Consider the following 15,705-nt stretch of genomic DNA (forward strand, 5'->3'; position numbering starts at 1 on the left):
AGTTCTCGTTTCCAAAACATTTTCAATCCAATAATTTGCCTTCTTCTTTAACTTTTTTTTTTGCATTTGTAATTTTAATAGATATATAGGTATGGACTGAAATATGGCCATACTGTATTTCCATACTTGTTGGTAAATGGTATTAAGTTATTATAAGTGATAGAATTAATCATATAAATTCTATTATAAACTCATCAATTCAACATAATTGTTCTAAGATGTCATGGAGACTGATAAATGGGCCTCCTGCCATAGTGACATCAAAGAAACATTTGTAGAATTTCTGCCAGTTTCATTCCTATCACAATAGGAAGACTACTTTAGGAAGAGCTCTGCTTATTATCCTTGATTATATAGTTGTTACTACTTCTAAATACTTAAGTTTTTACTTTGTATTACTTAATACTTTGTATTACTTAAGTTTTGATTTTATTTTTTATTTGTTTAAATAACAGTTTTATTGAGATACAATTTATATACCATAAAGTCCATCCTTTTAAAAGATATAATTTACAGTGTTTTTTAGCATATTCAGAGTTGTGTATCCATCACCACAATCAAATTCCAGAATATTTTCTTTAAAAAAAATTCTAAAAGATTTTAATTAAAATATAGCTAACATACAATATTATATTAGTTTCAGGTATACATCATAGTTATTCAACAGTACCCACCTGGCAATATTCAAAGTTATTACTATATTATTGATTATATTCCATATGCTAAAGAAGTGATCACCATGATAAGTCCAGCAACCAACTGACACTGTACCACGTTATCACAATATTATTGACTATATTTCCTCTGCTGTATATTATATTCCCAAGACTTGTTTTATACCTGGAACTTTGAACTTCTTATTCCCCTTTATCTTTTCCCTCCTGTTAAAATTTTTCAATTACAGTTGACACTCTATTATTTTATATTAATTTCAGGCATAGTGGTTAGACATTTATATAATTTATGAAGTGATCCCCCTGACTAGTACCCACCGGGCACTATACCATATTATTGATACCATATGCCATATTATTATTATTTTAAGATTTTATCGGGGAAGGGGATCAGGACTTTATTGGGGAACAGTGTGTACTTTCAGGACTTTTTTCCAAGTTAAGTTGTTGTCCTTTCAATCTTAGTTGTGGAGGGTGCCGTTCAGCTTCAAGTTGTTGTCCTTTCAGTCTTAGTTGTGGAGGGCGCAGCTCAACTCCAGGTCCAGTTGCCGTTGCTAGTTGCAGGGAGTTGAACCAGCAACCTTGTGGTTGAGAGACCCACGCTCCAACCAACTGAGCCATCAGGGAGGCAGCTCAGCTCAAGGTGCCGTGTTCAATCTTAGTTACAGGGGGTGGAGGCCACCATCGCTTGCGGGACTCGAGGAGTTGAACTGGCAACCTTGTGGTTGAGAGCCCACTGGCCCATGTAGGAATTGAACCAGCAGCCTTCGGAGTTAGGAGCACGGAGCTCCAACCGCCTAAGCCACTAGGCTGGCCCCCATATGGCCATATTATTGATTATATTCCCTATGCTTTACTTTACATCCCCAAGACTATTTTAAACTACCAATTTGTATTAATCCCTTCACCTTTTTCACCCTGGTCCCAAACCCCCTCCCATCTGGCAGCCATCAAAATGTTCTCTGTATCTATGAGTTTGTTTCTCTTTCATTTATTTTGTTCTTTAGATTCCACTTATAAATGAAATCATATGACATTTGCTTTTTGCTGTCTGACTTACTACACTCAGCACAATGCCCTCTAGGTCCATCCATGTTGTCACAGATGGCAAGATTTCATTCTTTTTTATGCCTGAGTAATATTCCATTGTATATACCAGGAGTGCCAAAAATATGTATACATGTTTCAATTTTCCTTTCTTAAAATGTGTATACATCTTTTTGGCACCCTCTGTATGTACCACTTCTTCTTTGTCTGTTCATCTATTCAGGGACACCCAGGTTGCTTCATATCTCGGCTATTGTAAATAATGCCTCAATGAACATATGGATGAGCATGTCCCCTTGAAGTAGAGTTTTGGGTTTCTTCAGATAAATACCCAGAAGTAGAATGACTGGGTCCTTCTTTGCCTCTTGGTATGGTCTTTATTTTAAAGTTTATTTTTGTCTGGTATAAGTATTGCTACCTCAGCTTTGTTGTTTGTTTTCATTTTAATGAAATACCTTTTCCCACCCCTCTACTTTCAATCTGTGTGTGTCTTTTGATCTGAAGTGAGTCTCTTGTAGGCAGCATATGTAACGGTCTGGTTTTCTTATTCATTCAAACTCCTGTCATTTGATGGGAGCATTTAACCCATTTACATTGAAAGTAATTGTTGATAGGTATGTAGTCATTGCCATTTTATTATTCATCATATATTTTATCTTTTTTTAGTCATCTTAAAAAAGTCCCTCTAAGATTCCTTACAATATTGATTTTGTGGTGATGAGCTCCTTTAGATTTTTTTTTTTTTTTTTTTTTTTTTTGGTCTGGGAAGCTCTTTATTGGTCTTTGGTTTCTAAATCGTAGCTTTACTGGGCAACTTTGGTTATAGGTCCCTACTTTTCATCATTTTGAACATTTCCTGCCTGTTCCTTCTTGTTTGCAAAGTTTCTGTTAAGAAATCAGCTGATAGTGGGCTGGCCCAGTGGCTCAGGCGGTTAGAGATCCATGCTCCTAACTTTGAAGGCTGCCGGTTCGATTCCCACATGGGCCAGTGGACTCTCAACCACAAGGTTGCCAGTTCAATCCCTCAAGTCCCACAAGGGATGGTGGGCTCCGCCCCCTGCAATTAAAATTGAACACAGCACCTTGAGCTGAGCTGCCTCCCTGATGGCTCAGTTGTTTGGAGCACATCTTCTCAACCACAAGGTTGCCGGTTCGACTCCCGCAAGGGATGGTGGGCTGTGCCCCCTGCAACTAGAAACGGCAACTGGACCTGGAGTTGAGCTGTGCCCTCCACAACTAAGACTGAAAGGACAACAACTTGAAGCTGAACAGCACCCTCCACAACTAAGATTGAAAGGACAACAACTTGACTTGGGAAAAAAGTCCTGGAAGTACACACTGTTCCCCAATAAAGTCCTGTTCCCCTTCCCCAATAAAATCTTAAAAAAAAAAAAAAAAATCAGCTGATAGTCTTATGGGAGCTGCCTTGTAGGTAATTAACTACTTTTCTCTAGTTGCTTTTGAGATTTTCGCTTTGTCTTTAACTTTTGGCATTTTAATTATGACATCTCTTGGTGTTGGCCTCTTCAGGTTCATCTTGTTTGAGACTCTCTGTGCTTCCTGGGCTTATATGTCTATTTCCTTCACCAGGTAGGGAAGTTTTCTGTAATTATTCCTTCGTATAGGTTTTCAACTCCTAGCTGTCTCTCTTCTCCTTTGGTACTCCTATAACGTGAATGTTGGTATGCTTGATGTTGTCCCAGAGGCCCCTTAAATTCTCCTCATTATTTGGATTCTTTTTTCTATTTGCTGTTCTGATTGGGTGTTTCTATTATCTTGTCTTCTAAATTGCTGATTCAATCCTTTGCTTCATCTAATTTACTGTTGATTCCCCATTATTGTATTTTTTTTTTTTCCTGACTGGTTTATGTTTTCTATCTCCATTTTTTATGTTTCCTATCTCTTTGTTGAAGTTATCCCTGAGATCATTGAGCATCTTTATAATCAGTGTTTGGAACTCTGTGTCTGGTAGATTGTTTGTCTACATTTTGTTTAGTTCTTTTTCTGGAGCTTTGTTCTGTTCCTTTATTTGGGACATGTTTCTTTGTCTCCCCATTTTGGCTGCCTCCCTGTGTTTGTTTCTATGTATTAGGTAGGGCTGCTATGTATCCCACTCTTAGTAGGGTAGCCTTATGTAGTTAGTAGATTTGCTTTGGGGCTCAGTGGAGCAATCTTCCTTGTCACCTGATCTGTGCACTCCAAGTGTGTCCCTTGAGTGGGTTGTGTGTGTCCTCCTCTCGTTTACTATTTGCATGTCAATGGGAGGGTTTGACCCTCAGGCTTATATGTTGTTAGGACTGGCCTTGACTATAGTGGAGGAATTGTGGTGCAGGGGCTAACCTAACAAAGGAGGCTCTGCCTCAGCTGCCCAATCTGCCCCTTGGCTGTGTTGTTCTTGGAGGCAGCTGGGTGATGCTCCAGTTCATTTTGCAGCTGGCCACTGGGGTCACCAGTCCCAGAGCCACTAGGGAGGGAACCCACTGCAGGTCAAGTTCAGCCACAGCCAGTGCCCCACCCAGGGCCAGCCAGCAAGAGCCACAAAGAAATCTGTAGATGGCCATTGCCTGTTCCGTGCTTGAAAGTGCCTTGAGAGGCCAAGTTGTGAACCGAGGCCAGTTGCCTCTAGTGCCAGGCTTAGGGCCATTGATCCAGAGGTACAGGATATGCTCAAGCCAGATGCTGAAGGTCTGGGTTCCAAGAATCATTTAGAGACCCTAAGAATGTCTGCAGCATGAGTCAAGGCAGGCAGTTTATATGAAAAAGTCACTACTGTAAGCGGCTTGGGTGTGCCTGAAAGTTGGGTGAGGCATGGTCTCAGAATCACTAGGGCGTGGCCAATGAAAAGTATTAGCCAGCTTGATGGAGACTCAGATATGGCGGCCGCCTGCATCTGTGTGCAGGGAAGGGGAAAGGCTCAACAAAGAAACAATGGACTCTACCAGCTCCTCCATCCAGGAGAAAGCTGCCCCTTCAGCCCCATCCTGAAGCCAGACAACTCAGTTCCCCACCATATGTCACTGCCACCTCTCCAGCTGCTGCCACAGCACTGGAGCTCAGATTCTGTTGGTAAGTCCACATGCAGTCCTTTTAAGAGGAGCAACTAGGACTCCAGCTGCCCTCCGTCTCACTCAGTCACACTCTCTGCTGGTTTTTACACAGTCAGAGATTATGGGGACTTCTCTGTTTGGCACTGGAACCCTGGGCTGTAGAGGGGCTGGGACCCCTCGCCCCTCCAGAGGGACCTCCGCAGCCGAGATATCCCTCCATTTTTAATGGTCACATGCAGATGTAGGACTAGCCCATTCCGTGTCTCTTCCCCTCCAACCAGTCTCGAGGTGGCTTCTTCTACATGTCCTTAGTTGTAGGGCTTCAATTCCACAATATTTTAGTTGATTCTCAATGATGGTTGTTTTGTAGTTTAGTTGTAATTTTGATGTGGTTGTGAGAGAAGGTAAGCACAGCATGTACCTACTGCGCCGTCTTGACTGGAAATTCTGATTTTTGTATAAAATTAACTTTTGGATATTGATCTTATATCCTATAACAGTGCTGAACTCATTTCTTAGTTTTAATAGTTTTTTGGTGGATTCCTTAGGATTTTCTATGCACAAGATCATGTCATCTATGAATACAGTTATTTCTTCCCTTCCAATACAGCTGTCTTTTATTTCTTTTTCTTGTCTAATTGCCCTGGTGAAACCTCCAATACCATGTTGAACAGAAGTAACAAGAATGTACAGCCTGGTCCAGTACCTGATTTTAGAGAGAAAGCATACAGTCTTTCTAATATTAAGTATGATGCTAGCTGTGGGCTTTTTCATACATGCCCTTTATTATGACAAGAAATTGCCTTTATTCCTAGTTTATTGAGTGTTTTTATGTTGAAAAGGTATCAGATATTGTCAAATGATTTTTGTGTGTCTACTGAGATAATCATGTGCTTTTAAAATTCTATTGATATGCTATGGTGTATTACTTGATTTAAGAATGATTAAATCAAGCCATATTCCTAGGATAAATCCACTTGGTCACAGTGTATAATTCTTTTTCTATATTGTTGGATACAATTTGCTAGTATTTTGTTGAGGAATTTTCCATCTACATGCAAAATAATATAAGGGATTGATCTGTATTTTTCTTTACTTGTGATGTCTTTTCCTGGTTTTAGTATCAGAGCAAGACTGGCCTCATAGAATGAGTTAGAAAGTGCTATTTTTAATTCATAGATTTGTTTATCAGCTACATTAAATGAGTATTATCTATTGGTTTTAGGCATCTGAATCCTAAGTATCTGAAATGAGTATCACATACAAAAGTGACATTCAACAGACTTTGACTGAAATCTCAGTCACAGTACACAACTGTCTCATAAATAGACTTTGGTAACACTAATAAAACTAAACTGAAACTTAAAAACTAATTTAAACTTAAAAAAGAAGAGAATCCACAAAGCTGTTAAACTTTTCATGAAACAAAATTTCTATAAATTTTATAAATAATGTTAATAGAAACAAACTTTGGTGAGTTGATAATTTCACTAAGTTGCATTTTGGTATTTAAAAGCAAATGTTTTTAAAGTTGATAAAATTGGAAATTTTGGTGAAGTGACCTTTAGGTAGCTATGTCATTGAGTGAACTGTTTTTGGTAAAGATTTTCAACTAATTGCCTAGTTTCTGGATGGGGGTAGATAATTGAGAAGGCTATGCCTACAGTCCACCCCCACACCCCGCCCCACCATCTTTTTTTTTGAGAAGTAGGAGGTGAGGTTAATTGCTTATAGTAAGAGATGGTGATTTAAAGAGTTTAAGAAAAGTGGAGAAAGTTTGCAGGAGTCAAAGAGATGACAGGATTAAACAATCTAGGCTGAGTTGTGTTTATGACCCAGCTCTGTTGATTCCAATTCCAATGGTTGTATGATATTATTTTGTTCATAGGAGCTCAGTGAAGAGGGCACAGGAGTAGAGAAATTTGGTGATTAGTAAGTGGGTGGGAGAGGAAAACATAGGGTTGAATAGGGGTTGCCATGAGAATGGATGAAGTATTGGATCATGACATCTAGGCCAGTTGAAAAGGAGGAAAAGCCTGCTACACACAGGGAGAAAAGAGAATTCAAAGGACTGGAGTTAGAAGAGGTTGAAAGTTTGATATGTGTGCAAGGGGATGAGAGAGCCACAGGTAAGAAAGTGCGTTTAGAATGAGATTCTGGAAGGTAAAATTTCAGTGGTAAAGTAGATCTTGTCATGAAAGGGTCAAAGGCCTAGTAAACAGTGGATTGGATAGATGGGTTTCAGGAGGAGAGAACAATAAGGTACTATGGGGCCAGAGTCTTGAATGGGGTATTCACATAGATAGGGAAAGCACATACATGGGATGGTAGGTCTTGGGATGAACAAGACTCTGGGCCTGACTTCACTAAATATGTGAGTGATCAGATGCTGTCTTTCCCCACCTCCATCCCCAATCAGCCCGGCATGAATCACCCAGGCTGTTATAAAAAAGGGGGTAGCTGGTTCTCAGAGTTTGTAGAACTTCTCCAGAGAGTTCTTTGGCTTTCCAGTACTTGCTTCTATCTCTGCTAGCTCCATGTTGACTTCTCAGTTGTGTTTTGACTTAATGATATTCTGTGTGTTGCTCTAGCCCATCCTTTTAGGTCTCTTATTTAATGATTCATTTTGTGACTAGCTCTGGGCTATGTTTTCTCCTCAAAGGTAGACAGGCAAACTTACCAACTTACTTTCTGTGCGTTGGGCCAGCTGGTGGTCTACGCCTTAGCAGCTAAGGCCAAGACCATCAGGAGGAGGTGGTACAACCAATGCCAAATCCTAAAAGACAAGGGGCTTTAAATAAAGGTGGAACAGCCATAGAAACCACAATGGTGAATGAGAAAGCTCTCCACCCTCCCCCTTTTCCCTCAAAACATGATTTTGGACTTTTCCCTCAACCTATACATACCCTTAAGTGCTGGTCTCCATGACTAAGGACTGGCAAAAGTATTCATTATAAAATTGTCTTAATTTGTTTCAGCTGCTATAAGAAAATACCACAGACTAGGTAGGTGAAAAACAACAAAAATTTATTTCTCATGGTTCTGGAGCCTGGGAAGTCCAAGATCAAGATGCCCACATGGTCGAGTTCTGCTGAGGGCCCTCTTCCTGGTTCATAGCTGGTGGCTTTTTGTTGTGTCCTCAAATGTTGGACGGGGCAAGGGACCTCTGTAGGGTCTCTTTTATAGGAACACTAATCCTGATCATGAGGATTTCTCCAAAAGGCCCCACCTCCTAACACCATCACATTGAGCATTAGGATTTCAACGTGTGAATTTGGCGGGACACATTCACACCATAGTAAAAACGAATACACTGATCTTCAAAATTCACTTTTTAAATCTGCTTTCCTCTCAAGGTGCTGCTATCACTGGCCTGTCTTCTCTTTTCATAGTCATCTGACTTCTCATCTAATCCAATTGCCTCCATTCCCGTGTGTGTGTGTGTGTGTGTGTGTGTGTGTGTGTGTGACTCTCACATCTGTATTGCTAGCTTACATACATCCTCTGAGCTCACAAGGCTGTTAACATATATCTCCTGTTCATGAGATAGTGCCTTAACATGAATAGTTTGTTTTTAACAAAGTTCATCACAGTAATCTCAGATATGCTTCTCCTCTGCTATTGTTACTGGAATGGCTCTATGAATGGAATTACCCCACCCAACTGCCCAAGTAGAAACTTGGTATCATCCTTGACTCTTAACTTCTTCTTTTACTTCATGTAATCACACCATGTCCAGTGTATTCTATCTCCTCTGTAGCTGTCTGATCTGTCAACTTCAATCTCCCCTGCCTCTGGCCTAGTCTGGTCTTCAATGAACTCCCTTTGGATTCCTTAACACGTTGCATACGGATCACGAGAATCTTCGTTTTTTTCTGAGCCATGAATTAAGGACGGATAACGAGAATTCTTGTTTTTACTGTTGACTCTTTTTACTTTGCACATTTTATTGAATTATTTGTGTTTCGTTAATAACAAAGGAAGCTGCTTTCTGCAGTATCACACCAGGAGGGATTACTAACATCATAGGTGAGTAAATCCTAAAAAATTCCATAGAAAAATAATAAATGACATGGAAGCATTCACGCTTTAAAGAGAAGAGTGCATTTTAAAGTTATTTCTTTTAAAAACCTGCCGGAACAGAGGGGTATGAGGGATTTAAACCCCGCCGTACGCAACGTTTTAATTAAGGCCTCCTATTTGGTTTCTTTTCTTCTAGTCTCATTCCTCTAACCCATTTTCCTGTCTGATGCAATAATCATCTTTCTGAAATGCAAACCTGATCTTTTTCTCGTCATTTAAAAATCCTTCAGTGGCTTCCCCTGGTCTTCAGGATAAAATCCAAGCACTTTATCATGTCTTACAGGGCCCTTTGTGACTTGATCTTGCCTGGCTTTCCTGCATCATTTCCTCCACTTCTTCCTCAAATAGTAAACCTCAGCTGTACCAAATTACCTACTTGGAATTTCTGAAACACCACATACTGTTTCATAATTCAGTGCACTCATACCTGTAGCTCTTGCTGCCTGGAATGCCCTCACATCTCACTTCTCCCCCTATGCATGATGTGCATGATGAATACCTACTCATTCCTCAAGGTTCAGTCCTAGCATTGTTTCCTCTGAAGTTCTTCATTGAGCTCTTTGCTCGGTACTCCAGTAAGCCTGAACGCACCACTTTCACACTTCCAATTATGTTGTATACATTTGTTTACAGTCTGTCCCTCCTTTTGGCTTGTGGGACCTTGAAAAGTCATCCCTGTATTCTCTATATATACTAGCACAGTGCTTTGAATGGAGGAATATACTTGCTGAATATATTTGGTAATTATTTTTTGAGTGCTTCTATGAGCAAGGAAGACACTGCAGAACGTACTGTGATGAATTTTGCAGGTTCTCTTTCCCTTTAGAAGGCAATTTCTCAGTCTCCTTCAGATTCTGTATCCTGTCTGTCCCCTACTATGTGACCTCAGCCTCTTTTTCCTCTACATATATACTGTGAGTTACCCATCCATTTCCTTAGCTTTAATTGCTGACAACTCCCAAATCTGTCCTCCCAGCGAAGAACTCTTTCTCAAACTCCAGATGCTCCCAGGCATCTCAAACCGAGTTCATACAAAACTGAACTATTTTATCTTTCTTTTATCCTTCTGGGATGAAATGAAAGTTGTAGGAAAGTTTCTGAAACAATTTTAAGGAAAAGCAGTTACAAATTAAGTCAGGACGATGGCATTCAGTTTTCCGTGATAACCTTAGGTACAGCTTTTGTGTTTTCATTGTCTTGAAGTGAACAGCAGTGAAGCTTTAATGCTGTGCTTCCCATGCTGGGCTACATGGCAGTGTGCCAAGGTATATGTGAAGCCACAGTGCAAACAAGGCTCACCTTCCTAGAGCATCAGTTTTGATAGAAGTTTGTGTGTGTGTGTGTGAGTCTAAAGTATATTTAAATTGTAATAAACATACATTGAGAAACATAATGCAAAACATCCTAAGTTTAAACTTTTTTCCTCAAAATACAGACATACAGGCGATTTCTATTATTAGGGAATCTCAAGCCTAACTACCAAATTCAATGTTCCAGACTCAAAGACATGAATTACAATATGCCCAAGTATTTAAGGACATGAAGAGGAAAGCCTTAAGGGTAACAGACATTATCCAGTAGTGGACAATGGGAACCCAGCATTACAGGAAGTTCTTTTTCAGATGAAGTAAGAGGAAACTGGGGAAGGGAGGAGTTTGCTTTAATTGCCAAGCTAGGCTAAGAACTTTACACAGTGTGTTGATTCAGTCCTTAGACATTTTCAGAAGATGCCTCTTTTGTCCCATGTGCTCTACTGGGTGTCACGAGTGAATTAAATATGTCCCCTATACTCAAGGAGTTCACTATCTAGGGAAGGGTACCAAACAATGTAATTGTGCCTTTTCTGCAATGAAGGATGTATAGTGTGAAATTGGACCACTGGTGCCTAGCTTTGCTTGGGAATTCAGTGAAATACTTCACAAAAGACTTATCATTTCAGCTTTTGGCTAAGTCTTGGAAAATGGATAGGTATTTTTTGTAAGTTAGTGAGAAAGATCTCAGGAAATTGAAATATGAAATGTGTGGGAAATAAATTAGATCCATGCTTACATTTTTGACAGTCATTATGAGCACTTTAGTGCCTGTAGAGGAAGAAGCCCATGTCTTTTTGTAGCAATTAACAGAAAACCCAGGCTCACATGGGAATAACCACTAAATATTACTATGTAGTTCCTTTTAATGGTTCTGACCTGCTATTCGGTGTCATCTTCAGCCTAAAGCCAGTTCCCCATGGCACTCAGAATAACATGCTAACTTACTCTTCTTGTCCAGCAGAGTAGAGCCTGGATTCTCACTGCCTCAATTAAATTAGTTTAGGCCTATCCATCACTGAACCAGCAACATCAATTGCAAGGGGATGGAAATACTAACTCCTTTAATCTGGGATGGATGTGTGGGAACCAATCCACTGCAGGGAACTGTAATACAATGTGGATTATGGAAACATTGCAGTAGTCCCACATTCACAAAGTAATGAATTTAGGTGTGTGGAAGGTCAGAGAAGCCACCCAGGAGATGCCAAAAGTTTGTGTACAAGTTAGGTAGGCAAAAGGGGGAGTACGGCTTTCTCGGTGGTAAGAGGCTGCATCAACAAAAGGTGATAAAGGGGCTGTGAATAGGGAAACAGTCAAAATAAGGACCTCCATGCTTCTGGAGCATAAAATTACAGGCAAGGGAAGGTGCTGGAGTAGTGAGCAGATGCGTGAGTCACTAAAGGGAGTCATGGTAAGGAATCTGGACTCTTCTTTCAGATCATCAAGCAGAGAATTTAGACATCAGATATCTATCGCTCTGGCTATAGTGTGGAAGGAGGCAAGTTAGGAGGCTGTTGCAGTAATCTTGGATAGAGATGTCTTGAATTTCACACTAGGGAGAGAGGTGATTGCAGATTTCAGAAACATAATGGGAATAAACTCAACATGACTTGACTGTAGATGAGTCCCTGGCTTTTGTAGTTGTGTCTCCTCTGGATATTGGGCTTATACTGTGTCACTGAACTGTTGAGGCTAGAGTTCTCTTGTTATTTTTTGAAGGGTGTGGGCATAACTGTCAACCTTGCAGTAAAGAACTGGATCTCGAGATAGAAAAGCTCTGAAAGTAGCGAGGGAATTCCAGTGCATCTAGGCCCTGCTCTTAGGGGTTTGCAATTTGTTAACGAGGTGCCCAGATGGACTTGAGGGCATATTCCAACAACTAAGGGGAAAAGTTATCATTTACAGGCCAGATTAGGAAAACCGATAGTGTTATTTCCCATGTTATCCCTGAGCCTTAAGTTAGTTCTAGGATTCGTATACTCTTACTTGGGCCACATTATTAAACGGGGTGCCAAAATATTAAAATGTTTCTTGAGGCCCCTGTGGCATTGGGAGTGGGCCATTAGATTGTGAGTTCCTTGAAGGGAGACGTTTCCTTTCATCTCTGTGTCCCTACTATCTCTCCCAGGGCTTCAACATACGGCAAACACTTTGATAAAGATTATATCCCTAAGTGCTTAAACCATGCTGGGTACTAGCAGATGCTTAATAAGTATTCAGGGAACTGCTGAAAGCTCCAAAGATGGGTATATACCTGGGGCCAGGAGGAAAAGTTATGAGAGTCAGCCATAACCCACCTATTACCAGTACTTAAAGATATGGTTTTATGTTTAAGAAAAGTGTTTCAAGTTATTTAGCTGAGGTGAATGTTCATGTAGACAGGTAGGGGATAAATTTTTTGGGGAGAAGCATTCAGAGTTTTAGGTTTATTCAATAAATGCTTTAATGTCTACAATGGTGCTAGGAATGTAATGTCAGAAAGAGCTTTCTGGTAATAATGTGACAAATTGGAGCAGGGGGAGAGATGGAAAACCCTGTTGGGAGTAGATAGTGTCAGACTAGAGCAGCTGCAGTGAAATAGTACCAGAATACCTGTCACTGAAGCTAGTCTCTATCTGCTAGACCAGTGACCTCTCCACCTTCACCCTTATTACCTCAGACAATGGATGGGTTTGGTGGGCCCAATACAATCTGAAGGTCCAGCCTACGATAAAAGCTCTTCTTTCCACCCTATTAGTGATATGCGAACAGTCAGGCCCTGCTATCAAATATTTTGGCTGGGATGACAGCACCAATTCTTCCCACAACTACCACCCTAGTCAAGCCTGAGCCTTGAGGGATGCGCAGCCTGGCTGGGCCCAGTTTGGCTTCCTACTTCACATATCCTCTGGCCATTCTGAAGCCAGATTTCCCTTTTCTGAGTTCCCAGAGAGGCCCAGATTTGATAATAAAAAATTTCCAGGAAATTCCCAGGTTTAACTTCCTAATTCTCCTCTAACTTCAACCCTCTCCTTTACTTTTCTCCCCACCCCAACTCCCACTCCAAGAGGAAGGAGCTTATTCTGGAGTCTAACATCCTCTGCTGAATGCTTCTACTCCCTTGGCCAGGATGGTAGTACATCTGAGTTCCCAGTCCTCTCCTCTGAGGCCCATTCAGGGTTGGAGGAGATGACATGAGGGTAATATGTCATCCAGCTTAGAAACAGAATGGTTGTTGAGTTCCTTAAAGGTGCTTAGGGTACCAGGTTATTATAGAAGGTTCACTTCTATATGTTCACTCTCCAACTCATGTCAGGAAGTAGTGTTTCTCTAAGAAATCCCAGGGGCTCAGTCTCTATGCTAGATGGCAAAACTTTGGGGGCCATTTTGGAATTACAGGATTCACACCCATATAAACTGGCATTAAGAAAAACAAAACTGTCTAAGCAAACAAAATCCAGATCTAAGAGTCAGAAACATACACTGTGAATTTACCCCATGGGGACTGATCATTTGGATAGTTCTTATTCTCAGAAATTCCAAAGGGAGAAAAAAAATCAGTTTCCATATATTCATAGAAGGAATTTTATCTATTGTGCAAAGAGAGGGTTATCTGGCTTCCCAGAAGGTTCTGGGCTCCATTAAGATGGTCCGTTTCACAACTCTAGCTCTTCTTCCTAGCGATTAAAAGAGCTCCAAAGGCCTATGATCCTGGGCACTAATGAGGGCCACACACCCTTTGGCTCCAGTTAAATCCCTGGTGTTGGAGCCGTGTGGGACTTGCGGATGCTTGCTTCCTGGTCCTGCCGCAGTCCCTGAAGTAGCTGGTTTAGGAGTGTAAGGTTGCTGTCTCTGCGAGGCAGGGGCAGAGGTGGGAGGCAGTTCCCTTTATACTCGATCACTGCCATCTTGGCCCGATCCTGCTTATTCCGATTTGGGATCTGCAGCATTCTCGTGTAGCCCCCATTCTGACCTTGGTACCGAGGGGCCAGTACTTGAAACAGCTTTGGGATCAAGTCTTTCTCCTAGAAGAGAATTATCCAGAAGAGAGCAAAGTCAGGCACCAAGGCAGAGACACTTAGCTTTCAGCACTCCCAAAAGTTGCGTCCAAACACACACGCACACTCACACACCCCTCCCCCACCCTCTAATGTGGCAGAATCAAAGTAACAGTTACTTTGGTGGGGTCAGTTACAGGCAGATGTGCAGATTCAGATTCACATCAAATCCAAGCAATTTAGGGCATGCATTTCTAATTTAGTTCACAACATTTGTCTATAAGTGAGTGCCTTGGCTTTATTCTGCCCAGTCGCCCTTTCTCTAACAACTCCCTCCCACTCAGGGAGCAAATGATGAACTGTGGGTGGCAGTTAGTATGCACTCACTGTGAGCCAGAAGTCGGCCATGCGCATGGCTCTTTCGTTGGTGTCTCCCAGCTTCCCATAGTCGATGAGCTGTGAGGACAGAACAACACTGATCCAACCGGAGCAAGAAACGAGGCGCCCATCGTACTCCTCTAATGATGGACTGCAACCCATTCAACCCACTAGCAAAGCTTCGCTCTAATTCAGGGCACCCCTAACCCCGCAGCCCTAAACAGTCTCCTATTTGAGGGACCGAAGCAGTGGACTCTGGCTAGTGGGGGATTCAGACTCCAGACAGGGAGTTCCAGGGCGGTCCCACTCCTTCCCCAAGTCCAGCCGAACCCCGCCCCCTCAGCCAGATCCGCGCTGTGGACCTGAGCGTCCCGCCCCTCACCCACTTTGCGTGACCCCTCCTCTCACCTTCTCAGCGTAACCCCTCATCTCGTCCACGCGCGCCCATGACGCCTCTATGCGTTCGTGTCGCACTAGTCCCGTAAGCAAGTTCCGCAACAAGTGGATGCGGGACTCGGGACCAAGGCCCAGGCGGCGGAATACGCGGCCATGGGAGATGGCGGCGGCGAGTGACAGCCGCATGTTACCTGCTTCTCCCCGCCCCCGTGAGGCCGGAACTGGAAACTCCAGGGAAGACGGCGCGGAGAGGCGGATTTGAGAGGACGCATGCGCCGTACGTAAATGCGTGGTGGACGTGTTTGCGCATGAGCAGCAGAGCCTGCCTCGTTGGCAACCGCGGGAGGGCGGAGAAAGGGTGTTGACCTGTTCAGAGGAGGCGAGCTGGGCGGGCTTCAGGCAACCGGAGCGCTGCCGGTCGGGCCAGGGAACCGGGCGCCCCCTAGTGTGGGATGAACCTGCCGTCGGGATCCTCTTGAGGTGCGTCTGTCGTCTGGTGTCCTGTAGGGCGATGGGAAGCTTCGCTGCGGAGCCTGCTGGGAAAGTGAGTATCTGAGGAAAAAGGCGCCTGGAGGGGTCGCGCTCCTGTAGGCTGGTGGCTCCACCTGGTCCTGAGCTGTGGGGGTCCGGTGGGTCTGACGGTGCGTCATTTTGACAAAATTATTGTCAGTAATCATGGTGAAATGAAATGAATAACCACGATGTTCAGAAAACAAACGCAGATAGTGAAACATTTGTTGCGGTAAGTACGTATAATCAGACAGAGAAAACATACCTACGCATTTATGTG

At 42.4% G+C, this 15,705-nt stretch overlaps 1 protein-coding gene across 2 annotated transcripts; it reads right to left on the minus strand.

The window, feature by feature from the left end:
* Nucleotides 1–13,714: 13,714 nt before the first annotated feature.
* Nucleotides 13,715–15,193, minus strand: MRPL17 (mitochondrial ribosomal protein L17). Of its 2 annotated transcripts, XM_074335914.1 has the most exons (3): nt 14,928–15,180; nt 14,529–14,597; nt 13,715–14,168 (listed from the first exon to the last, which is right to left on the minus strand). In XM_074335914.1, exons 1-3 carry the CDS (start codon nt 15,099–15,101, stop codon nt 13,893–13,895), a joined length of 519 nt encoding a protein of 172 aa, XP_074192015.1. In that variant the 5' UTR covers nt 15,102–15,180; the 3' UTR covers nt 13,715–13,892. The 2 variants fall into 2 exon arrangements, with proteins under 2 accessions (XP_074192015.1, XP_074192016.1); XM_074335915.1 differs by lacking the exon at nt 14,529–14,597 and having other exon boundaries at nt 14,928–15,193.
* Nucleotides 15,194–15,705: the final 512 nt, after the last annotated feature.

This window comes from Rhinolophus sinicus, linkage group LG06 (assembly GCF_036562045.2).
Source record: "Rhinolophus sinicus isolate RSC01 linkage group LG06, ASM3656204v1, whole genome shotgun sequence".
Lineage (NCBI taxonomy): Eukaryota > Metazoa > Chordata > Mammalia > Chiroptera > Rhinolophidae > Rhinolophus > Rhinolophus sinicus.

Bases quoted from the DNA above. Each gene is read 5' to 3' on its own strand.
- MRPL17 (XM_074335914.1), bottom strand. From the start codon at position 15,101: ATGCGGCTGTCACTCGCCGCCGCCATCTCCCATGGCCGCGTATTCCGC. The intron at 14,598-14,927 runs GTGAGAGGAGGG...CTGTCCTCACAG, and splicing joins TGAGGGGTTACGCTGAGAAG to CTCATCGACTATGGGAAGCT. The intron at 14,169-14,528 runs GTGAGTGCATAC...ATTCTCTTCTAG, and splicing joins TGGCCGACTTCTGGCTCACA to GAGAAAGACTTGATCCCAAA.